Source organism: Haliotis cracherodii, unplaced genomic scaffold, assembly GCF_022045235.1.
Source record: "Haliotis cracherodii isolate W230 unplaced genomic scaffold, xgHalCrac1.p SCAF_5, whole genome shotgun sequence".
NCBI lineage: Eukaryota > Metazoa > Mollusca > Gastropoda > Lepetellida > Haliotidae > Haliotis > Haliotis cracherodii.
In genome coordinates, this window is record NW_027266308.1 from 2,311,613 (window position 1) to 2,339,339 (window position 27,727).

A 27,727-nucleotide genomic window follows, 5' to 3' on the forward strand; every position below is an offset into this window, starting at 1 on the left:
TTATTGACAACTGTTGATAGCATGTATTAATACACATAACTGGCATTGATACCTGCAAAATGCTTGTTTGGTTTAACCTTTGTTGACCATAGAAATTCAAAGGCAAGGAAGTCATGTTTGTAAGCCTGGATAATTACTTCTTGCAATCAGCCTACCATATTTTGTTACGTTCAATAAAGTCAAACAATTTTATTTTTGTACTTAACAAACATCACATAAAAGATGGACCCTGGACATCACCCAACTGGGGTGGACCCCGGACATCACCCATCTGGACCACAAGATGGACCCTGGACATTACCCAACTGGGGTGGACCCTGGACATCACCCAACTGGACCACAAGATGGACCATGGACATCACCCAACTGGGGTGGACCCCGGACATCACCCAACTGGACCACAAGATGGACCATGGACATCACCCAACTGGGGTGGACCCCGGACATCACCCAACTGGACCACAAGATGGACCCCGGACATCACCCAACTGGACCACAAGATGGACCCTGGACATCATCCAACTGGACCACGAGATGGACCCTGGACATCACCCAACTGGACCACAAGGTGGACCCTGGACATCACCCAACTGGACCACAAGGTGGACCCTGGACATCACCCAACTGGACCACAAGGTGGACCCTGGACATCACCCAACTGGACCACAAGGTGGACCCTGGACATCACCCAACTGGACCACAAGGTGGACCCTGGACATCACCCAACTGGACCACAAGATGGACCCTGGACATTACCCAACTGGACCACAAGGTGGACCCTGGACATCACCCAACTGGACCACAAGATGGACCCTGGACATCACCCAACTGGACCACAAGGTGGACCCTGGACATCACCCAACTGGACCACAAGATGGACCATGGACATCACCCAACTGGACCACAAGGTGGACCCCGGACATCACCCAAACAAACAGCCAGAACCAACCATCCACAGCACTTCAAATTTATTTATAAATGACAGATGTATAATTATTATTTTTATAAAAGTTATAAGTGCTTTGTCCACAAAGGAAGGATATTATGACAAAAGATGTAATTATTTGAGTCACCATTTCCTACAAGTTTTCAAACATTGTTATTTCATCCTGCCTCCGTAGCGAGACTGCACAGAGCAGCTGGGCGATGCAGCCACCAAACCATGGGGTCGTGAGCTGAGGGGCACCAGGCTGCTTCACATTGTACACAACAACCCATGCATGCTCACTGGAAACTGAATTGGACAACTGTTGAATGTGACTTTGGTGACGTGACAATGCAAGCAGAATATGTTCGAAGTCAGACGACATTTCCTGTGCTAATTGCTCAACATTATGACGAAGGTGATGCCTCTTAAGTCTCGTTGTTTGTCTAACTTTGATACAAGAAACAGTTTTTTACATTTACGATGGCGTTCGAATTGAGGTGTGGATTTAGAATTTATGATTATAACTAGAGGTAAGGGAGGTAGTATACAGCCTCACTTGGAAACTTGAAGATGAAAGCAAGAAGTGCAACTTGAGATTGAGACTAAACATGAACCTCAAAGTGTACAGGATTGTATGATAATTTTTTTTGAAAAAGTGTAGGTGAAAGAACGTTGTGTGTCCAGTAGTACAAGTTAGGTAAAAGTATGTTGTGTGTCCAGTAGTACCACTTAAGTGAACGTATATTGTGTGTCCAGTAGTACCAGTTAGGTGAAAGTATGTTGTGTGTCCAGTAGTACCAGTTTGGTGAAAGTATGTTGTGTGTCCAGTAGTACATGTTAGGTGAAAGTATGTTGTGTGTCCAGTAGTACACGTTAGGTGAAAGTATGTTGTGTGTCCAGTAGTACACGTTAGGTGAAAGTATGTTGTGTGTCCAGTAGTACACGTTAGGTGAAAGTATGTTGTGTGTCCAGTAGTCCTAGTGAGATGAAAATATGTTGTGTGTCCAGTAGTACACGTTAGGTGAAAGTATGTTGTGTGTCCAGTAGTCCTAGTGAGATGAAAATATGTTGTGTGTCCAGTAGTACACGTTAGGTGAAAATATGTTGTGTCTCCAGTAGTAGCCGAATCAACATCATCACATGATGTACTCAATATTTATCAACTTAAAAAATATCAATTAATATAAATATTTATTTAATATGATAAAATCTGTTGACATCCTAAAATATCTAAAAAACATAAATATTTATTCAATATGATAAAATCTGTTGACAAACATAGTTTTTGATTATGGCGAACCCATAAGGTGATAACATGTTGTGTGTCCAGTAGCATCTGAAAACAAATACATGCCTCCATCTATGAGAATCTCTCCCTTCCCATGTCATTTGATGGCCCCTGAATCCCACTGCTGTTCAGAGGAACTAAATGAAGATTAGTTGGAGGCAATGTCACAAAAAACATTTAACTTACTAGCCACTTATCAACCTCTCCCTCTCTACACTGTCTGTGGTAGGGGTGGTTGGGCATCCAAGTGGTCAAAGCATTCGCTCGTCACACCAAAGACTTGGGTTTGATTCCCCATGTGGGTCCAATGTGTGAAGCCCATTTCTGGTGTCCCCTGTTGGATATTGCTAGAATATTGCTAAAAGCAGCGTAAAACCACATTCACTCATTGTCTGTAGTGATGTAGTGTAGCTAAGATGGCCTCCAGCCAAGTAAAATGAGGATCAGATGGACACAATGACAGGTGAATGTGGCTAGTTACAAGATGGCTGCTGCTCGGAGCAAGCAACTTTCAGCCAGACCTCTCAGGTATGTAGTTCTACTCCATGTGAATGTGGTTTGCTGGCTCCAGACTTGATATCATACCATAAACTGCCATGACATGGATGTTCTATTGAATACTACAACCTAAACACCACCGACTAGATAAAATAATCCAACCCAACCAAGCCTCAGGGAACATCATGTGACTCACTGATCACATTTTCCACATTAGGTAAGATAGATAGCCTTGCGCACCACGTCCTGCCAACAATTAGCTCACCCTAGCGATATTTAGTAATAGATTTGATTACACCACACTACTGACTAAATTTGACACCTGTTGATCAGGTAAGCTAAGCCATGATATCAGTGTTCCAAATTATTTTTAAATTTATTTTACATCACCACCTTTTACAGTTTATCAAAACACATTTTAAAAAACCAACCAACTCTGTCATATTACAACACAGAGTTTACTGTGACAAGATAAGATTGACATATTTACAATTCTACTTGAGTGTTTGTGTAGTATTTATGACAAGTGTACTTTGTAAGTAGTGAGTGGGCCGCAAAGCTTCATAAAAATATGAATCATATGTCTTGATGACGAGTCTTGTCTGACTCACCTGGATTCACACCTGTCCGTCCTAATTAGCTTATTCTCCTCACACTCTCCTGGTACCTCCCTGGTGTTACATACATATTCATCAGCCCTCAAAGCATTATGATAATATAGGGAAATAAATGTGGCAGTGTGTGGTCATTGCATTAAAGTGATTCTGCAAACTGGTGATACATAGGGTATGCCAGGTGCCAGGTGCGGTGTGTGGAGAGGGAAGCTTTAGCTTGATGTGTCACTGATGCAGTCTTTTGTGTTATACTATTGTAATAAGTATATGAAGAGCTAACTAATATTTGGTTTAAATTATATGCGATTATGTGTATTTCTGTGCATATATGTCGAGTACAGTGTGTGATGTGTAGTTTGTGATGTGTAGTGTGTGATGTGTAGTGTGTGATGTGTAGTGTGTGATGTGTAGCGTGTGATGTGTAGCGTGTGATGTGTAGTGTGTGATGTGTAGTGTGTGATGTGTAGCGTGTGATGTGTAGCGTGTGATGTGTAGTGTGTGATGTGTAGTGTGTGATGTGTAGTGTGTAGTGTGTGATGTGTAGTGTGTGATGTGTAGTGTGTGATGTGTAGCGTGTGATGTGTAGCGTGTGATGTGTAGTGTGTGATGTGTAGTGTGTGATGTGTAGTGTGTGATGTGTAGTGTGTAGTGTGTGACGTGTAGTGTGTGATGTGTAGTGTGTGATGTATAGTGTGTGTAGTGTGATGTGTAGTGTGTGATGTGTAGTGTGTGATTTGTGATGTGTGATTTGTGATGTGTAGTGTGATGTGTAGTGTGTGATGTGTAGTGTGTGATTTGTGATGTGTAGCGTGTGATGTGTAGTAAGTGATTTGTGATGTGTAGCGTGTGATGTGTAGTGTGTGATGTGTAGCGTGTGATGTGTAGTGTGTGATGTGTAGCGTGTGATGTGTACCATGTAGTGTGTAGCGTGTAGTGTGTGATGTGTAGAGTGTTGTGTGTCTTGTGTGGTGTAGTGTGCCATGTGTAGTGTGTAGTGTGCCATGTGTAGTGTGTAGTGTGCCATGTGTAGTGTGTAGTGTGCCATGTGTAGTGTGCCATGTGTAGTGTGTAGTGTGCCATGTGTAGTGTGCCATGTGTAGTGTGCCATGTGTAGTGTGTAGTGTGCCATGTGTAGTGTGCCATGTGTAGTGTGTAGTGTGCCATGTGTAGTGTGCCATGTGTAGTGTGTCATGTGTAGTGTGCCATGTATCATGTCATGTGTTGTGTGCCATGTGTAGTGTGCCATGTGTCGTGTGTAGTGTGTCACCTGTAGTGTGTAGTGTGCCATGTGTAGTGTGTCAGGTGTAGTGTGTAGTGTGCCATGTGTAGTGTGCCATGTGTAGTGTGTAGTGTGCCATGTGTAGTGTGCCATGTATAGTGTGCCATGTGTAGTGTGCCATGTGTAGTGTGCCATGTGTAGTGTGCCATGTATAGTGTGCCATGTGTAGTGTGCCATGTGTAGTGTGCCATGTATAGTGTGCCATGTGTAGTGTGCCATGTGTAGTGTGCCATGTGTAGTGTGCCATGTGTAGTGTGTAGTGTGTCATGTGTAGTGTGCCATGTGTAGTGTGTAGTGTGCCATGTGTAGTGTGCCATGTGTAGTGTGTCATGTGTAGTGTGTCATGTGTGGTGTGCCATGTGTAGTGTGTAGTGTGACCTGTGTCATTTGTAGTGTGTCCTCTGTCATGTCATGACATGTATCATGTCATGTGTAGTGTGACATGTATCATGTCATGTGTCATGTGTAGTGTTTACTGTGTCATGTGCAGTATCAGCTCCTACAATGTCTGTCTGTCTGTCTGTCCGAGCCTGTGAAGCACCTGATGTACGGTACAGTCACAGTACTGCGCATTAAGCATATAATTTCATCTCATCCCCAGCGAAACATGATCGCAGGTAAACCCCCATAAACGTCTGTATGACAGTAACTGGAGCCATATCTCACCGATACAATATAACCACGCACAATGACGCTAGTTACCTAAGACAACCTTCACATTACAGATGGGAATCTGTTTAAGGATGGGCGCCTCAGTAAAACATTTCGTATGTGGGTCATTATGAACATTATGCTAGGCCGCAGTCCCTCGCGGAGTCTATTTCCATATCTCCAAACTCCAGTAAGTACCATGACATATCCGTAGTACCGCCATGGGCGACAAATAAAACCAGTGATGCTTAAAAACTAACCCGGAGCCTCTATTTAAACTGACTGTCTTAGCAAAACTGACAACTTACAAACGTAGTACGTTCAGCCTACGCTACAGGATTTTGAAAAATATTGTCAGTACAAATGACAAAATTGCACAACATCACAACATGACAATATTGAGTCATTATATTTTTTAAAAAAGGTATTCAGTGATTCATGAATAAATATAACTGTCACCTGACATAACTGGGTTTGTTATGATGTGTTTCACTCGCAGTAAAAATCTGAAGCCACATAACTATAGATAACGTGATTCATTGCAAGTAATAGTTTAAACTGCTTCAATATGTAATAGTTATGATTCACATTTCTGCACTCAATAAACATAAAAGGTAAATTACAAGGTAGTTCAACAATTGTAAATTAAAGTAATAAGGTACTTATCCCAATTACTGAGATGACACATATAATTCAGCAAAAATAATTATATATAAAGAAACAAAATCGTGGAGAATAATTTTAAAAAAAAGAATAATTTGCAAAAAAATATACAAATGCCAAGTGTTTGTAGAACTAGAATACCTAATAGTTATAGTTATCCAAACAAGCATTTCTGAGGCCTCTATTATGAGGTATTTCTTCCAAACATCCTGTATATTGTAATACAGATAATTAGAACATGATGGTACATAAAAGACCTCTGTCGTGAAAAGCATGTGATTCACGGTTATCTGAGCAAACAGAACATGAACCACAATCTCATCTTTTCATAGGAAGCAGATCCCCTCATAAATGCACTCTTATGAATATTCATAAATAACAACACCAGCTAAAACACTCATAAAAAAAATCATTTGGAAATGAAGAAAAATTGACACGTCATAAACGCCTCTTTTACGACATTTTCCATTTCGACTGAGCTTTTATATGTGTCCAAATCCTTCACAGACTCATTGAGAAATTTCCCTAAAGGAAAACTCGGGGCTCTCAAGGCAGATAAAAGTTTCCCAGAGGCTCTGTGTATGGTATTATGCTAAGAAGACCTACACACTTCACCTCATCAAAATGACCGGAAATGAGCGTGATAAATTTGGACGAACACTGTGCCATGGTAAGCCGAATTTCAATATGGTTATGTTTATCAAGTTTTTCAGCCCCTCGAGACTAAACAGCTCAACATGTGGAAGGGGGCAAGGTGTAGCGTACCTAGTGTCACGGCGGTCCGTCATCCACCCGCCAACTGTTTACCAAGTCATCAGCCAATCAGAAAGCAGTATGCCGCTGATGAATCACCCGTGATCTCGAGGTTAGACACGCTGAGCTATAGAAAGCTGTGTCGGTATCTGAGGTCTTCAGTCGAGGGGGTCGCAGTGGAGGGAAACGTGCAAGATAGTTGTTTGTCAGTATCGTCATGCTGTCTTTCTGAAATAAAACACACAAGATAAGTAGTTTATTCTTTGATCTTGTTAGTAGATATTTCTTAATTACCCAATGTTATTAATGACAAAACCCATTTCACAAAACTTTAATTTTTGTTGGTATATTATTAGTTTAAACTGTTCATACCTTTTCCCACTGAAGGTGTTCAGTGTTATTAATGACAAAACCCATTTCACAAAACTTAAATTTTGTTGGTATATTATTAGTTAAAATTGTTCACACCAAACCCTTTCACAAAACTTAAACATTTATCAAATTCTTGAAAGCTTTTCATTTGAATTTACATTTGGATGATGCTTATATTGTCGATATAAATCTCTCAAGATATTAATACCTCTAAGAGTACAATGTCAGTGTTTATATAATAATCAAGCCCTTTATCGTATCAGAAACAACTTTTGAAGTTAGGTTTACTTTAAACATCATTCAGTCGCTACACTGTCAACAAAAGCATGGTCACGTGACCCTGTCAATGTACATTTCATGAAACGTCAGTTTCACGTTGACTATCTAGCCCAACGTGTTCCTTGCCTCCATTGTCTTCAACTCCACTTGACCAAGTGACCACCACCCCAATATCATATAACCCTTTCTCACACAAATCAGGGCCCATCTATTTTTTCACTTGGACCAGCCATAAATCCCACACATACAGATATAGAAAGTCGGCGTTTCAAAGAAGCATCTCATGTGCTCTCATGCGTGAAAGCTCTCCCTTTAAACATGGAGGGCAAGGAGTGCTAAGTTTAGCCGCAGTGTGACCACAAATTGACATAGACTAATCGTTTTACAATTACCAGTGGAAATAGGTGACATGAAATTGACGCAGGATGTCGATTGCGGTTGGTATTGATGTCATGCTGGTCTGACCGGCTCAGCCCACGAGGTTGCCTGGTCCAGCGGGTAATGAGGTTTATAACTCTTTCAAATGTACAAGGAAATATTAGTATTTTAAATAATGATTAGTCTTTTTAACTTGAATATGAATATGAGACATTAGGTACTATTACCTTGTGTCATCTCTCATTAAACTGGTGAGAGCAATTTCAAGGGTAGTGTTCTGGTGAGGTTGTTTGAAGGGTAGTGTTCTGGTGAGGTTGTTTGAAGGGTAGTGTTCTGGTGTGGTTGTTTGAAGGGTAGTGTTCGGGTGTGGTTGTTTGAAGGGTAGTGTTCTGGTGAGGTTGTTTGAAGGGTAGTGTTCTGGTGAGGTTGTTTGAAGGGTAGTGTTCTGGTGAGGTTGTTTGAAGGGTAGTGTTCTGGTGAGGTTGTTTGAAGGGTAGTGTTCTGGTGAGGTTGTTTGAAGGGTAGTGTTCGGGTGGAGTTGTTTGAAGGGTAGTGTTCTGGTGGAGTTGTTTGAAGGGTAGTGTTCTGGTGAGGTTGTTTGAAGGGTAGTGTTCTGGTGAGGTTGTTTCTAGGGTTGGGTTCTGGTGAGATTGTTTCAAGGTAGGGATGTGGTGAGATTGTTTCAAGGGTAGAGTTGTGGTGAGGTTGTTTGAAGGGTTGGGTTGTGGTGAGATTGTTTCAAGAGTTTCCAATAATCAAGTCCTACTACATGAAAAACCAAGACGTCAATATCTTGTCAATATGTTGTCAACATCTTGTCAGTATGTTGACAATATCTTGTCAGTATCACAGTCCCCCCTCTGACATGGACGTGCAGGTAGTGTCCCACTGTTGTCCTGTGTTGACGGCAGCGCCTACAAACTTGGATAGACACAGTCGGCGCTTATGTGAAGACAAGATAAACACAACAACTGAAGTGGACGCAGGAGAACATGCTTCAGTAAACAGTACATTTCAATTACAAAGGCTATCCATTACTGAAAGCGTCTATTTTTTTCTTGACAGAACAAGTGGTTGTCTGTTTCTTAGCACCTACAGCACAGTGTGGTTGGCGGCAGTTTCATTGTAGTCACTGGGTGCTTCGAACACCGTAAACTCATATTTCTGTTATCTTAAAAAAAATATCCACATACTTGAAATAAAACAGGGATTTTGGATGTGTTCATATGTTTGTATGTCACACGATTCATTTCTGTGTTCCTGACGCCTTTCATTTACTCAAGGCTGGGGCAAGAGGGTGAGGGGTGACTGGGGTAGGTAGTGAGGGGTGAGGGGTGAGGAGGGAGAGGTGAGGGGTGAGGGGTGAGGGGTGAGGAGGGAGGGGTGTGGGGTGATTGAGGGAGGGGTGAGGAGGTTGGGGTGTGGGTGATTGAGGGAGGGGTGAGGGGTGAGAGGTTAGGGGTGGGGAGGGAGGGGTGAAGGGTGATTGAGGGAGGGGTGATTGAGGGGTGGGGTGAGGGGTGTTTGAGATAGGGGTGAGGGGTGATTGAGATGGGGGTGAGGCGTGATTGAGGGAGGGGTGAGGGGTGAAGGGTGATTGAGGGAGGGGTGATTGAGGGGGGTGAGGGGTGATTGAGAAAGGGGTGAGGGGGTAGGGGTGGGGGGTGGGGGGGGGGAGGGGCGAGGAGTGATTGAGGTAGAGGGTAAGGGGTGAATGAGGGAGGGGTGAGCTACAACGACTGTGACCTGATCTTCCCATGTGGTCACCATTCAATGGACTATCCACACATTGTGACCAGCCAATCCCCCTTACGACAAGATCAAGTCAATCAGGACCCTGGACTCCACAGCAGGGACAAGGGGAGGCTACCCACACTAGAATCAGGACCCTTGCAGCCACAGAGCCAAAATGTCAAAATTAGTCACATCACACTCAGCAAGACATCAAGCAGTACAACAGCATACAACTCAGTACAACAGCATACAACTAAGTACAACAGCTTTGTATGTTTCTGATAAGTAAAAGTTGTACTACCTCCATCTTCACTGATCAGTTTGTCAAGAAAAGAATGGCAGCCTCTGTATCATCGTGGTGAAAAGTGTCTGCCTGGAGATCGGAAAGTTGGTGGTTCACTGGCCGATTGAAACATCTAATATGATTGAGGTAATGATAATCATAATTATACATATAATGTCTCAGTTTCACACTTAAAACAATTGTTCCAACGAATAAACCGAAAATGGACAACAGACATAGATCTCAGGGACGTTTTAATATATACATCATTACTAAGGCTGGGAGGGGTAACTCGGGTACCTGGTTCGGGTGGGTCCTAAGTGGGACCCGGATACCCACAGGACTACCCGGACCCGTGGTTAGTCACATGATATATTGTATAATGACAAAAAGTATCTCAAACTCTATGGTTACACTACAAGTCACTAATGTTCCCATTTCTTTCTGACAATGCACCTATTCCTCCTGACTTTTATATGTTTGAATAAAGATAAAACTTCATGCAGTAAACTTCAGTGTATGCATGACCAGATCGTTTTACACTTGTACCTAAATACATTTTGCCAGGGCTAAGGTCAAACTTTTCCAAATCGGACAGTTTGTGCCTATCTCTAAATATCTACAGCGGTTACCCGGGCAGGGTCGGGTAATAGGGTGGTGGGTACCCGGGTAGTAAATTTGGACTCGTCCCAGCCCTAATCATTACAAACAAGATAGTTCAATAGCTGCATTTATTGAAATGAATGCAGGGACGGCACTCATGCCATCACATCATAAACAGACACAATAACATCATGTTGTACTTCACAGATATCAAAGCCCCGGCTGTTTCACATTTCAATTCACATGCTGATTGCTTTTTAAAAAAACTTTAAATGGTTAAAAAATTACTCATAAACTACATCCCTATCTTTCACCAATGGCCCAAACTACAATGAAACAAACCCGTGAATACGTCAAAACAAGACATCAGTGAAATCAGACGTTCTTGTTTTTCTTATTGTCTGAAATAAATCCGAAATACAAATAAAGATTTCAAAGTGCGGCAATGGGAGGGACAAGAGTCTCTCCAATTCAAATAAAAGAATCGGAGAAGCGAAATTAATTCTGAAAAGATTGATAACTGAACGTTTTGGCGGAGGGGTGAATGGAATCACAATGGCCAATGAAATCAAACACAAACGAGAGAAGAAAGAAGAATCGGATGAATGAGAGAAAGAGGGGAGGAAAATGCTGGCGAGCATGTCATTTCAACAATGCCCATTCAACCGGTTGAAAATAAATGGACGGAGATTGAACGCATAAGCATCATCCCACAGGTGTATTACGACCTCTCTCCATGGTAACCGTTAAGATGTGACTGGCAATAAGAACACCATTAAATGTTGGCGACATGAATGGATGAATGATCTATCTTTCGATAAACACTAGGGGGAGCCACTGATGAATAGAAGCTCTCAGCAACAGGTGAATAGCTGAAAGAACTCAACCTGCAGTAACGTGAATACCTATTCACAAGATTTAAACTAATTAGCTGTCGCATCGGAGGAGAGCCCTTTCTTGAAAGAAAAGATCATCATAAGAATTGATGCCATTCAAAACGACAGGTCGGCAGTTTATTTCAAAAATAATTACAGCCCTTGAAAAACAAATTGTAAGGTTCTCTTCGATTAAACTGCGCATCTTTCTTAAGGGACATTGTCAGGCACAATTTACTGGTGTTTTCATGAGGAGTTTTGAATCTTCCTGGTTACTACTCCTGAACATAGCTCCTCTGTGCAACAGAGCTACAGTAGACGCAATTATTGAAGTTAATGTGACCTATTGAGAGGTAAATACTGGTCCCTCAAGACCGAAAATGATGCTAGAGATCTCGTAAATGTTGAAGATGTGTTTTATTACCGTACTTGCACACATAAGTGTCATAAGTTTTAACCTGGCACTTGATGGATGCAGCATTCATTCTGACAAGCTTTGAACAGAGGTTTTATATGACAGAGTGAAGGTCATTTGTGAAGTGATTAATCAAATCTAGCTTCAATGGGGAAACCTGCAGTCTTATTAATTCTTCGACCCTCCAATCAAGTATCGATGTGTTGTGCTTTTGTTGTCATAAATTTGATAAACAGAATAAATTTGGTCTTTATTTACATATATTATTCAAAACAAGTTAAGGAACACATGAGTCCGCCATACTACTATTCAGTAAACTACGGTCCTAACAAACTCAAAGGGACCACTCATTTTAGTTTGTTATAACTGTAGATCGTAATAAGCATATATGTACAGCTTATATACAGCCAATGGCTGGTACAAAAAAACAGTTTGTTATATCAGTTTGTTATAAATGTGTTCATTATAAACAAAGTTTACTATAGTTAATCTGTTGTGCTATGACAGATTAACTATAGTGACATGCTATGGCAGATTAACTATAGTGACATGCATGACAGATTAACTATAGTGACATGTATGACAGATTAACTATAGTGACATGCCATGACAGATTAACTATAGTGACATGCATGACAGATTAACTATAGTGACATGCCATGAAAGATTAACTATAGTGACATGCATGACAGATCAACTATAGTGACATGCCATGACAGATTAACTATAGTGACATGCCATGACAGATTAACTATAATGACATGTATGACATATTAACTATAGTGACATGCCATGACAGATTAACTATAGTGACATGTATGACAGATTAACTACAGTGACATGCCATGGCAGATTAACTATAGTGACATGCCATGACAGATTAACTATAGTGACATGCCATGAAAGATTAACTATAGTGACATGCATGACAGATCAACTATAGTGACATGCCATGACAGATTAACTATAGTGACATGCCATGACAGATTAACTATAATGATGTGTATGACATATTAACTATAGTGACATGCATGACAGATTAACTATAGTGACATGCATGACATATTAACTATAGTGACATGCATGACAGATCAACTATAGCGACATGCATGATATATTAACTATAGTAACATGCCATGACAGATTAACTATAGTGACATGCCATGGCAGATTAACTATAGTGACATGCATGGCAGATTAACTATGGTGAAATGCATGACAGATTAACTATAACAAGCCTTGTCATAAAGTATATAGTATTTTTACAAACCTAAAAACAAAATGAATGCTCTGAAAACATAATATAAATGAAGCTTTTCGACATCAACATTCTCATATGAATAATAAATATGCCTTTATTACAGAAATGTTAAACGGTCACTTAATTTAACAGGAATCTGACCAGCTCTCCAGACAGATACAATTCATGCATATTTAAACTACATCACACAAAGTATGACGTGCAGAAAGTGACGATATACACTAGGGATGGGTATTAAAGGCTTAAAGTGTATCACCATACTTGACTTCATAAACAGCACACAACAAGATGCTGGTGCAACATAATGTTTACTCAGTCAATAAATCTGCACGTATGTCCGTCCCGGATGTACGCTCGGGGTATTTGGCAAGCATATAACATTACTCACGATAAAAATTGCTATTTGAAATCAGTCAATATATTGAGCATAAAAAAATGACATTGTGATATGTATCGTGGAAAGAATGAACCTCAATTCACCGATATATACCAGTAATACCTCACACCCTTAATATACTCTATCTGGACAAATATACTTCATATACCAAATAAGTGTAATAACACCATATGTTGCAACTACGATCAGTCCGCCTCTGTGACACTTAGTTGTCAGAGTACGATCATAGTGAACTCACCAAGAAATATACTACTCAAAACAAGTTAAGGAAGTCTTTGAAAGAAATTTAGAAGTGATACACATGGGGAAGAGAATTTATGGATGTCAACTTCTTTATTATGAGGAACACAACATTTCAGAGTATTTGCTTACTCCTTCATCTGGTGAATGATGACGATTCACCTGATGAGTGAGTGAGTGAGTGAGTGAGGATGGTTTTACGCCGCTTTTAGCAATATTCCAGCAATATCATGGCGGGGGATACCAGAAATGGGCTTCACACATTGTACCCATGTCGGGAATCGAACCCGGGTCTTCGGAGTGACGAGCGAACGCTTTAACCACTAGGCTACCCGACCGCCCTCACCTGATGAAGGAGTAAGCATACACTCTGAAACATTGTTCCTCATACTAAAGAAGTTGACATCCATAAATTCTCTTCCTTAAGTAAAAGAACACCCACTATTTGAAGGTATGTTGTAATAACCAACAGGAATGATATTCACCTTATTCATAGAAAAAAATAGGTTTTTTTATTACCGGTACTTTTGAGGAGTACACAATATAATTCATACTCATGAAAATATCATCACTCGATGAGACATGTTACTAGACAAGGAAATACAAATATCCTCGATATATTACCTTCATTCTTCAACATAACAATGACTGTAACAATCACAGGGGATTAGGACCCAAACAACATATTATGATTTCTTGTACAAAAGTCTACCAATATCCACACAGATCAAGAGATAAACGCAATTTGTTCAAAGTTCACCACTGTCGACTTACGTAACCCACTCGCTAACACTCACTTGACAAGAGTTGCCAAGAGCGTGGCCAGCACCCTTCAATTTCTATACAGATTAACCAAGTCCCACAAATGCTTTAGAAATATACATAGAACACATTGCATAATGCCAGCGGTAATGGCTGGAGATTAAGGTGTTTGGAAAACCATAATCTGTTGAAAATGTAACACTTTGAGAAGAATCGTCCCACAATCAGTCCTAAGTACTGGAAAATTGTCAATTACACTTTGCAATGGTTGTGAGCAGAGCTGACAAAAAAGATTGATAATCGGAATTATCATCGATGGGGAGAAATATTAAGATTATCGATATGAAAATTGTGTCATCGATAATACCTTACATAAACTATTGTGATGAAATAAAGTTTAGATTTACTAAAACAGATTTGTTATTGTCAATAGTGTTAATTGCTGAAGATGGAAAGTTACTGTTTTTGTTATATCTTAAATGTCCACAAAGTAATCCCTGAATAAATATCCACCACTCACCTGGGAGTGAAACATGTTTATTACTTTAGTTTTTTTTTGTATTTGCTCAAAGATATTTCTCCGATATTTATTGATAATTGATCGATATTTAGTTAACGGTTATCAATCTTCTTGATCTGTATCGAGCAGGCCTAGTTGTGTGTGCTTTATAGGTTTTTTGACACAAATGCCACATGTATTTTTTATCACTTTCCAAACAGACACTAAAACACTAGCAGTGTACCTTTTTGCGAGCTATGGCTGGAGGCTGATTTAAGATGGTGTTTTGGGGATACATTTGATGTTTGTTGCTGTCATCACCGAAGGCCAGCATTAAAGTGTCAGGCGGGCTGCAGGACATGTCCATTCTGTGATGAACTGCTGGCGACAGTGCATGTACGTCCTCTTGATGTGTTGGCCCGCACAGAGCCCCCAGAGCCCCCAGGGGCCCCATATCAAGGCCTCACACCGAGGCCCCACATCGAGGCCCCACACCAAGGCCCCACATCGAGGCCCCACACCAAGGCCTCACACCGAGGCCCCACACCAAGGCCTCACACGGAGGCCCCACACCGAGGCCCCACATCGAGGCCCCACACCGAGGCCCCACATCGAGGCCCCACACCAAGGCCTTACACCGAGGCCCCACACCAAGGCCTCACACGGAGGCCCCACACCGAGGCCCCACATCGAGGCCCCACACCAAGGCCTCACACGGAGGCCCCACATCGAGGCCCCACACCGAGGCCCCACATCGAGGCCCCACACCAAGGCCTTACACTGAGGCCCCACACCAAGGCCTCACACGGAGGCCCCACACCGAGGCCCCACATCGAGGCCCCACACCAAGGCCTCACACGGAGGCCCCACATCGAGGCCCCACACCGAGGCCCCACATCGAGGCCCCACACCGAGGCCTCACACCGAGGCCTCACCCCGAGGCCTCACGCCGAGGCCCCACATCGAGGCCCCACATCGAGGCCCCACACCGAGGCCCCACATCGAGGCCCCACATCGAGGCCCCACATCGAGGCCCCACACCGAGGCCCCACACCGAGGCCCCACATCGAGGCCCCACACCGAGGCCCCACACCGAGGCCCCACATCGAGGCCTCACATCGAGGCCTCACATCGAGGCCCCACACCGAGGCCCCACACCAAGGCCCCACACCGAGGCCTCACACCGAGGCCTCACACCGAGGCCCCACACCAAGGCCCCACACCAAGGCCTCACACCAAGGCCTCACACCAAGGCCCCACACCAAGGCCCCACACCAAGGCCTCACACCAAGGCCCCACACCAAGGCCTCACACCAAGGCCCCACACCAAGGCCTCACACCAAGGCCCCACATCAAGGCCTCACACCAAGGCCTCACGCCGAGGCCTCACGCCGAGGCCCCACATCGACAAATCTGGCCTTGTTGTCAGGTGGAAAATTAACTTGTGTATTAAACATGACAGTATGCATGTTGTCAGGTGGAAAATTAACTTGTGTATTAAACATGACAGTATGCATGATGTGTTTGTTTATGCGAGATAATGCAGGGGGTGTCACAAGGGGGGGGGGACGTACAGGCAGTAATGGCCAGAGTAATGGGGAGGTGGGCATATGTGAGGGGGGGGGGGGGGGGGGGGGGGTGGCGGAGTAGGCAGAGGGGAGGGGGACATGTGATGGCAGGGGTGGTTTATGGAGCAATGAGGGATGTGGACGTTAGACAGCGAGGGGGAGACATGTTGAGGGGTGGGTGGGTGTGGGTTGAAGCAATGGGGTGGGGACATATTGAGGGTGGGATGGGTATGGAGCTATGGGGGACATATTAATGGGCTGGTGGGATGGATCAGTAGGGAGGGGTATGTGGAGAGGTGGTGGGAGGGGGTTCGGCGGAATAAGGCAATGAAGAGGGTGGCATGTAAGGGGTGTGGCACTAACTGGGTGGGGTGAAGCAATAGGGAGGGTGGCATGTAAGGGGTGTGGCACTAACTGGGTGGGGTGAAGCAATAGGGACGGTGGCATGTAAAGGGGTGTGGCACTAACTGGGTGGGGTGAAGCAATAGGGACGGTGGCATGTAAAGGGGTGTGGCACTAACTGGGTGGGGTGAAGCAATAGGGACGGTGGCATGTAAAGGGGTGTGGCACTAACTGGGTGGGGTGAAGCAATAGGGACGGTGGCATGTAAAGGGGTGTGGCACTAACTGGGTGGGGTGAAGCAATAGGGACGGTGGCATGTAAAGGGGTGTGGCACTAACTGGGTGGGGTGAAGCAATAGGGACGGTGGCATGTAAAGGGGTGTGGCACTAACTGGGTGGGGTGAAGCAATAGGGAGGGTGGCATGTAAGGGGTGTGGCACTAACTGGGTGGGGTGAAGCAATAGGGACGGTGGCATGTAAAGGGGTGTGGCACTAACTGGGTGGGGTGAAGCAATAGGGAGGGTGGCATGTAAGGGGTGTGGCACTAACTGGGTGGGGTGAAGCAATAGGGACGGTGGCATGTAAAGGGGTGTGGCACTAACTGGGTGGGGTGAAGTAATAGGGAGGGTGGCATGTAAGGGGTGTGGCACTAACTGGGTGGGGTGAAGCAATAGGGAGGGTGGCATGTAAGGGGTGTGGCACTAACTGGGTGGGGTGAAGCAATAGGGAGGGTGGCATGTAAGGGGTGTGGCACTAACTGGGTGGGGTGAAGCAATAGGGAGGGTGGCATGTAAAGGGGTGTGGCACTAACTGGGTGGGGTGAAGCAATAGGGAGGGTGGCATGTAAGGGGTGTGGCACTAACTGGGTGGGGTGAAGCAATAGGGAGGGTGGCATGTAAGGGGTGTGGCACTAACTGGGTGGGGTGAAGCAATAGGGAGGGTGGCATGTAAGGGGTGTGGCACTAACTGGGTGGGGTGAAGCAATAGGGAGGGTGGCATGTAAGGGGTGTGGCATTGACTGGGTGGGGTGAAGCAGAGGGGTGGGTTGCAGATCCAGCATATTCACTGCTCAGTCAACTGATAAATAGAAAGTTAGATTAAAGGTAAAAAAACCACTTTTTTTAATTTACTCAAAATACAATCAATCAAACCTCGGGTCCACCTGAGACAGTATGTGGACACACACAAACAAAATATGACAAAATACTTTTTACATCATGTCGTCAATAGCATGTTAACCCTTTCTAATGAGAAATATGCTCCCTTCTGTAACCTTGTGTTACTGGCCATTGTTGTGGCATTAATATCGCAGGTGTCAAGTTCATGATCTCTGACACTTATTGACATTAAGAGGCAATCCATCAACGAATTACGTCGCTATCAAAATGTTGACATGTCACTACACAAATCCCCTGAAATTGATCAAACGAGTGATTAAACCTCTTAGAGGCTATAGAAAGTGCGAGGTGTTATTTATATTTTGATTAATACTTTAATGGTGTCATTCTTTTCAATCTTTTTCAGGATTCGATTGTAACGTTAAGGTTGTATTGAGAAAATAAACAAATTATTACTGAACATACAATTACTTGTTTGTTCTATAAAATTCAGAGTTCACATTGTTTTTAGTATCCATGTATCGGGTTTAGTTTATGTGTATGTTGCTGATCAATAGTGATTCCTGACCCAGGCCCACTTTCACAAAGCGATCTTAGCGCTAAGACTATTGTAAGCCTATGTTAAAGTATGCGTGTTACTATCATCTTAGCGCTAAGATCGCTTTGTGCAAGAGGACCCTGTTTGTATAGGTCTTTGTACAACCAGGTGCCGTTGTACAAACTGATCTTAGCGCTAAGGTGATCGTAACTCCCAAACGTAACATAGGCTTACGATATTCGTAGCAAAGGCTGTTGTGGCCCTTAACTTTGAGGTTATTTTATATTTGTTTGTTTGTTTGTTGTTTACCGCAACCTTCAGGAATATTCCAGCTTTATGAAGGCGGTCTGTAAATAATCGAGTCTGGATTAATAATGGAGTCGATCCTGTTAGTCGCCTCTTATGACAAGCATAGTCGCCTTTTACAGCAAGCATGGGTTGCTGAAGACCTATTCTATCCTGATAGTCAGGGTTAGGTTATTTTATGACTGACTTGTAAATCAGAGAAGAAATGAGTCTGCAGCTGATTGCTATGACGTATAGACATTCTACAAATGTTACTTCCTTGTCATAAATGCTAATACAATTGATTTTGTGGGCTGAATAAATGATGATTTGTGGTTTGGTGTAAAATTGAAAATATTCGGTTCAAATGGTCGCAGATACCCCAGTAAAATGCTGATCATTTTCAACTTACCAAGTGATTTATAACAGCCCTGGTAATTCTATTGGTATAAAAACACATGGTGGTTGAGTGAGTGAGTGAGTGAGTGAGTGAGTGAGTGAGTGAGTGAGTGAGTGAGTGAGTGAGTGAGTGAGTGAGTGAGTGAGTGAGTGAGTGGGTTGAGTGTGTGGTTGAGTGAGTGGGTTGTGTGTGTGGTTGAGTGAGTGGTTGAGTGAGTGGTTGAGTGAGTGGTTGAGCGGTTGAGTGAGTGAGTGAGTGAGTGAGTGAGTGGGTGGGTGGGTGGGTGGGTGGGTGAGTGAGTGAGTGAGTGAGTGAGTGAGTGAGTGAGTGAGCGGTTGAGTGAGTGAGTGAGTGAGTGAGTGGTGGGTTGAGTGAGTGGTTGAGTGGTTGAGTGAGTGGTTGAGTGGTTGAGTGAGTGGTTGAGTGGTTGAGTGGTTGAGTGAGTGAGTGAGTGAGTGAGCGAGGTGGCGACCAAGTCAGGCTTCACTCTGGACAAGTACAACACAGTTCCCCTGTTTGTTCTACAGTTATATTCAAATACTGCAAAACATCCGGAGTGGCATGACAAGATCGTGTACCTGTATTCATCATATATAACAAGACGTCATTGTTAGTTATCAGCCACCCGGACATTGAATAACGCAACATTTACACAAACACAGGTAGGGTTCTGAAGTAAATTCCACACAAAAAATGTGATTAATCCGGGTCCATAATACCCAAAACACATCAATCATACCAAGTTAACTATTTCGGTCAGCTACAATTTGGTTAAAAATCCTTGACATCCTGTTCACTTAAAGAACAACATGACTACTCAGCATCAAGAGAATTCATCTTTGTTTAAGTAAAATCAGCAGTACAATGTTCAAATTAAAAGCCGTGTACCAACGTCTTCCTAAAGTTGATCAAATTAAGAAGGTTTGGTGAAATTTGCATTGCCCGAGCCATGTTAATTTAACCCCCTGCTTTGCAGGCTTTCATTAAGAGATTGAACAAACTTTCGCATGTACTGAAATGTACATCGCCAATCATCTGCCCAAGGGCGGGGCATCGGGGACCCATTACATGTGAAAGCTGGTTGATGTAATGTTTGCCTGAAGACTAGCTTGGTCAGACACGGAGAATTTCCGATGGGAAGGGATGTTTGCACTGTAAATGCATTTCAATTGTCAAGCAGACAACTTAATCAGCTGTCTAAATTAAACACCTTATGGGGAATCCCAGACACAGATTGTTACCATGAATACACCCATAAGGTAATGAGAACCAAATGGGTATTTGTTGGCCACAATGGCTGCTCAATGTGGACACCCAGGATTATCAAGTGTCTGCCGTGTAGGGGTGTCACGATAAATCGAAATATCGATATATATTGCAATTGGTAGGCACTTAAAGTCAATAAATCGATTGTTAAATCAGTTTCCGATCAATAGTATCGATTTCTTTTAGGAATATCAATAGTTTTGATTGTATTTACCATATCAATAAAATACATGCAATGCTGTTCAAATTTGTTTTTCTTTTGATCATGAGTGGTAGTAATTTACACATGGTAATGTGGGAGTTTCTTTTCCTTAAATTATTAGGGTAAAGAAAAAACAAATCAGTCATATATCAAACTTTACTTTTTATTTGTTGTTATGGTTATCACATTCAAAGGAAACTTCAAATCTCAGTTTAATTCAACTCTAAAATACATCTAAAATGATACACTGCAAACTATCGATATTTATCGCAATAGTTACTTGCAATATCAATAGTTATTGCAACAGTTTCTTTCGATATCAATAGTTATCGCAATAGTGATTTCCAGACCAATAGTCATTGCTATTGTGATCATTGTTGGGGAGAGCCTTGTAATTCCTCACTCACTCACTCACTCACTCACTCACTCATCTCCGCACTGTTGAAACAGAATTGTTATATTTCAAATTCAGGTCCATTCATTCCTTCATTCATCCATCTTCCCTGCACTGTTGAAACACAGACTGTATTTCAAATTCAGGTCAGAAAAGGAGCATGCATGTCAAGAATGAATTTCTGTTCTGTCAATTCCTACATGCCTAAGATACCTACACAGGGCCTACCTCTTCATGACTAAGTCGTATATCTCGTGAATTGTTTTCTAATATTTAAAGTTGATGGCAAGAAAATGAGAGTATGTTTTGCTCTTCCTTAGGGGAAAAAACAGATCACAGCAGAGTGGCAGCTTGCACTTATAGACACCTCATGATAGTGGCCAACTACACTTAACAGACACCTCAGTATTGTGGCCACTTACACTTAATGGACTCCCTTGTATTGTGGCCATCTACACATAACAAACACTTCATTATGGTGGCCAACTGCACTTAACAGACACCTCAGTATTGTGGCAACCTACACTTAACAGACACCTCAGTATTGTGGCCACTTACACTTAATGGACTCCCTTGTATTGTGGCCATCTACACATAACAAACACTTCATTATGGTGGCCAACTGCACTTAACAGACACTTCAGTATTGTGGCAACCTACATTTAACAGACACCTCAGTATTGTGGACATCTACACATAACAGACATCTCAGTATTGGGGCTACCTACATTTAACAGACACCTCAGTATTGTGGACATCTACACATAACATACACCTCACTTTTGTGGACATCTACACATAACAGACACCTCAGTAATGTGGACACCTACACATAACAGACATCTCAGTATAGGGGCTACCTACATTTAACAGACACCTCAGTATTGTGGCTACCTACATTTAACCATCTTCCCGAGGCAAGAGAGTTAACTGACTTTAAAAGTCCAGTTTCCACCCTTGCCGAACTAGGCTGGAATTACTGGGCTCGATCTAACGCCACCAGTGGCTATTACCAGCTATGTCCCTTTTAAGCCTCTCCTATGGACCAATCAGATTCCACCTCTCGTATCACTTGCGTTTGCTTCACACAAAATGGTGGCGCCCGGTCAGGACGATCTGATCAGGTCTCCACACGATTTGAAAAGAAAAGACACTTTTCATTTTCTTATGTTAACACGCAACAGCCTTCCCCATGTACAATATATGCAATGAATGACACATTAAGATCCATGTCACATTTAGTCAGCAGGAATTGATAATCATGAGCTGGCTTACATGTCGTCTTGTGACAGATATTACTTTCAGGTGTATCAGTCATGGGATACCGTAGTTGCCCGCTGACATGATGCTGCATATCTACAGTAGAGACCTACCACAGAAGCTTGATGTCAGTTTCAACCCACAGTGAAACATACGAGATTCAAGTTCACTACCTAATCTGAACACAGCGCACATGATGAGTGAGTGAGTGAGTGAGTGAGTGAGTGAGTGAGTGAGTGAGTGAGTGAGTGAGTGAGTGAGTGAGATGGGTTTAACACCACTTTTAACATTATTTCAGTGCTGCTTAATGTGGGAGGAAAGCCCGAAGTAATGCAGGTCTCAGACATTTACAACATCAGTGAAACCCACAAGCACGGGTATGGTGCTGACAAACCTAGAAACATAATCAGGGTGGACCGGGATTCAAACCCACAAACATAGGTTTCTGGTGTGCCCAAGGGACGCAACTCATCACAGAGAATTGCGGCGCCTTAGATGACTGGGTGACCCATCCCCCCTCATGATAAGTGAACATTTTCCCATTTCACATATAAACATATTTCATGATCACTAACTTTTCGTGTTCAGTATATGTGTAATAAATGTTATATTTGGTATAACACTTTCTTAGTAAAGTACAGATTCTCATACTTTTTTTGGGGGGTTGGGGTTGAGTCCCATCCCATTACTAGAATCTGTACTTTACGAAGAAAGTGTTATACCAAATATAACATTTGTTACATCTGACCACTTTCTAAATGACATTGTGTATTCATTCACTATATGTTCCTGACAATGAATATTTTGCTTTGACGTGTGTCCCAAACAATAAATGATCTTTAAATTAGGTGTAAACCTCTTCATTGCTAGATTTGTGTAAAGATTGAGACCTCAGGCTATATCTGTCATAATGAACGACGACCATTACCTCATCATTCACTCAACTTCTGTTTACATTACATGTACCTCTCTATCTGCTCTCTTCAAACCATTAAATGCAAAAACAATATTTCTCTATCACAAAATTTGAACTGAAAATCTATTTTTAAGTATTAACCAAATATTGAATTTTCTAAGCAAGGAGTACACCAGGGTTGACTGCTCAGGGCTATCAGTTTGACAACAATTAATGAAATATTCCGTTATTTCCATATTGTCAGTTAACAATATGCTACATTCCAGAGAAACGTCTCTTTCAGGGTCAATATTGGCAGATGCCATGAATCCAGGATCCGTCATGGTACCTACAGAACATATACATCATACAATAGCAGTATTCACATGCTCTCCCGGTTTCCCATACACATAATCAGACGCATATTTCTATAGTGTCAATCAGAGCATTTAATCATCTGTTGTGTCCATTTTGTGTGTCTTATCAATTGATCATTGAAATGTGTGTTTTTCTGTGTTTGGCATGTAGGGGCATGGGGTGTGCTGGGGATCTCTATTGAGCCCTTTCTTGTTCATGTCTTGTGACAATGTTTTACAACTTGCCTCCTGAATTCTGAACAAAGCAGGAAGACTTCACGTGAAGATGTTCAGCAGTTGAATTCAGATACATATGTACATATACTCTCATAATGTTTTGCCCTTTTTGGACACCATATACTTTGAAAGAGTATCCATGGGATATGCTCTCAGCAAAAACCACAGACATGGTTAAATAAATATTTTTATTTTTTAGTATTTGAGCTGCAATTGTTTGTTACAAAATAAGCTTGGTTAGGTGGACCATTTGTAATGTATTGTGCATCTGAATATATTTTCTTTTTTTTACATAACATAGTGTGGGATGGAACACTGCCAATTTCAGTTGGTGTGTTTATTAACATTTGCATAGTTAACATAAATAAGACAATAAGGCTAACTTTACGCTGATCAATAGATGTGTGAATGTTTTCCTTGTGCTGTCAACTGTATATATAGGCCAAGGCTGATCAATGACATAGACTGTTAAATCAGGGCACTTTGAAACTATGAAGACCTGGTTCATTCCCTTGATTGAATACAGCTCAACTTCGATAGGGATATAACTACTAGTCTATGATACAACAAGTTGATTACTTATGATTAGGATGGGCGAGGGGTAGCTAAGTGGTTTGAGTGTTCATTGATCACTCAGAAGGACTGGGTTTGATTCTCCACTAGAGCACAATGCATGAAGCCTGCCTTTCCGATGTCTGCTGCCTTGATTATGCTGGAATATTGCATTCCCTCACTCACTCAACACATTTACACACCCTGTTAATCTGGACCCTGCTTGTCTGGACACAGCTAGTCTGGACCCTGTTGATCTGGACCCTGCTTGTCTGGACCTTACTAATCTGGACCCTGCTTATCTGGACACAGCTAGTCTGGACCCTGTTAATCTGGACCCTGCTTGTCTGTACCCTGTTTGTCTAGATAATCTAAATGATTAGGCTAGACACAAATAACACGAGGAAAATTGCTCTGTATAGCAATATACTATATAGCAATGTATATATATATATATATATATATATAATAAAATAATAAAGTCCACGTTAGTCCATCATCTTCTTTATATCAGTTTCATACATAGTACTTTTGCTGTCTCATGACAGCTCTTCAGTGTAACTGACATTGACATATAATGACGCCATACTTATGATTACGTCATAAATTACAACTGTGACGTCATAATGTATTTACACACTCCAGCGACGACACCAAGTAATAATACAGTTGTAATTTATGACGTAATCATAAGTATGGCGTCATTATATGTCAATGTCAGTTACACTGAAGAGCTGTCATGAGACAGCGAAAGTACTATGTATGAAACTGATATAAAGAAGATGATGGACTAACGTGGACTTTATTATTTTATTATATATTACATGTACACCGAGTGAACATTTACCTCATTTTTGTATATATATATATATATATATATATATATATATTCATCCTTTGTAAACAGCATCTGATGAGTACCCAAAAGAGCCCAAATAATCCCAAATGTTTAAAATAGATGTACGTCAACAGCAAAATACCCAAAGACACATCAGTCTCCCTTTTTCACATATCTACATTTGAGAATATACTTATGTCAATAATCAAAATAGACAAGGACATATCAACAGTCATCTATTTCTGCCGCTGGCTGCGAGCAGAGTCCTTCAGATAGTGACCCAACTGAGCACACACTCACAGCAGCGCACCAGCTAGGCATGGGATTTGCATTTCTCGAGAGGACAATTAGCCGGTGCTTTTATCATTTTAGATGACCGTTAGGCAGGTCTGTGTTTGAGCAATGACAACTTTTGTTTAGTCTGGCAAGGTGAGCTGGGGGCCAGTGGAATGCAATTGTACCACCTGTTAAGGAACTGACAGATTACACGCTCAATGATATTCCAGACAAGAATATTGAAATCAGAGAGGCTGAATATTTCCCATGTTTACTTGGCTGGAGTGGTCATTGTATAAAATAACTGTATTGTCCTCAACCTTTTTTCACACGACAAATCCATCATGGCTGAAGTTGCTTGATGACCAGGGGTCATTTTGTCGAATAGTGTTGTCTTCACAAGCATATCAATATTTCATGGACAGGCTCCAGTTCTGATTTTTGTGTTTTGGTGCTAGATTTTGTAGGTTTATATTTCACATGCCACCCACGTATCAGAGACACATAATACGCAGGAAAAGTCGGACTCTAATTGGATTGGATATTGACACGGATATTGAGTGATTAGACCAAATTAAAACGAGGGGAAATTATTATGTGTGAAGCTTTACAGTAGTAACCTAATAACTTATTTAATATTGATCTCGTTTTAAGGAAAATGAAAACATTTTCCTGTTTTGATTGTCATTAGTCATACATTTAATGAACGCGTAACAGAAAGCATCAATGTGCATTTATCAACAGACATCAATACACATAAAACAGACAGCGTATTAAGAAGGAAACAAAAAAGTTTACTAACCATAGGAATAGAAATACCTGGGTTCTAAAAATAAAATGAGCATTAGGGCAAACATCGCTTCAAATCAGTGTATTTTTTACGTCATCCGGAAGGCATTGTCGACATAATTCGATTCTTATTGTGACTAAGGTTGGAATGATGTCACACTAGAAATGATGTCACAAATGTGGTTTTCTAAGACAGTGGTCATGATCAGTGCCTTTTTCTAAAGAGGAGCTCAAAGGATTAAGAAATAATCGGTAAATATTACATCTTTTGTATAATTGATGGTAAAGAAGTTGCATACATGGTCATTGATGTTAATTACTGCAAAACAAATTCTGTATTTATATAGCTTTCGTTTCAAATAAAAAATGTAAACTTTTTAACATCTTTGCAAAATTGTTGTAAAAAAGGTCTAATGCTACATTCCTGTTAAAACATATTCAATATCAGTGGAAAAAAGGGTAATCTTTTGGTCTTTCACTGAAAACACAAAATTATGATTCAAGTGCTAAAAAATCTCATTGCTATCAGCAACACCTACAAATTCCTGTACATGGGATTGTCTTTGACATCAACAGGTACGTCAATAACACCTCCCCAGCATCATCAACAATGCCTCGGCAGGGATCGGGATCGCAGATTGATTAGTGAAGTGAAAATCACTGATCCGAAAGGCTAGCCCGAGGCCCTGTCAGACCCCAGTACAGGGCCAGCCTTTAACCCTGTAATGACCTGATGATAATGTGTAGGTAACAGCCATCATATTCAGGGAGATGCAATTGATAACACCCAGGATAAAATTGAAGATAATTGACCTAAAATTGAATAGACATCAATAATAACTTATGTGATATGAAAGAAATTGGTAATAATTGAAAAACATTTATGATAGCTGACAGAAATTGATCAGATCATTTAGAATAAAACCATTTGATAAAATATCAACTGAATTTTTATACAATATTAATAACAGAACAAATTACAGATTTTCAAGGAAAACAAAAAAGAAATTAATTAAAGGCTGCATTATTGAAAATATCAGCTGTTTTCACCAGTATCACATTTTCTTTCACACGAAGACTTTGTTTGAATGTGATCATATATGTCAGTTTTAAAGATACAGAATAAATGTCAAAACTAAACACAGAATGGAAATTTCATAATATTTAACAATTGTCTTAATTAGTTCATGAACTGCTGAATTTAAGATATAGAAACATAAATAATATTTCTAAATAATATTTCTAAACATAAAAAATTCTAAAAAAATGTTAACTTGAGGCTACATGTATATCATGGCTATTTATCTTCAAAAATAAATAAATAAGGAAGATAGATAGAAAGATAGAAAGATAGATAGATAGATAGATAGATAAAAAAAACAAAAAACTTTTTTTTTTAAATGTTAGCTTAAAGCTGTACATAATTCTGACATTCTAAATAAATGTCAACAGTCATCAGTCAATAGTGACATGACAATATCCCGCAACCATCCCCAAAGGGGTAACATAACCCTTGATTGTTTCAAAAGCATGTGTCCAGTTACTATCTCAACATGACATGCAAACACTTAATCCGCAAGTCGGAGAGAAGGAAGCGACATTCCGGCGTCTCCATCAGCCCAATCATGTCGGAGACCTAG

At 41.4% G+C, this 27,727-nt stretch overlaps 1 protein-coding gene across 1 annotated transcript; it reads left to right on the forward strand.

Annotated features, from left to right (window-relative positions):
• The first annotated feature begins 222 nt into the window (after positions 1-222).
• On the forward strand, positions 223-27,727 carry LOC139442249 (spermatogenesis-associated protein 31H1-like). Its single transcript, XM_071223037.1, has 3 exons — positions 223-908; positions 15,200-16,201; positions 27,628-27,727. Exons 1-3 carry the CDS (start codon positions 223-225, stop codon positions 27,725-27,727), a joined length of 1,788 nt encoding a protein of 595 aa, XP_071079138.1.

Bases quoted from the DNA above. Each gene is read 5' to 3' on its own strand.
- LOC139442249 (XM_071223037.1), top strand. From the start codon at position 223: ATGGACCCTGGACATCACCCAACTGGGGTGGACCCCGGACATCACCCA. The intron at 909-15,199 runs GTGGACCCCGGA...TGGCCCGCACAG, and splicing joins TCACCCAACTGGACCACAAG to AGCCCCCAGAGCCCCCAGGG. The intron at 16,202-27,627 runs GTGGAAAATTAA...GCATGTGTCCAG, and splicing joins AAATCTGGCCTTGTTGTCAG to TTACTATCTCAACATGACAT.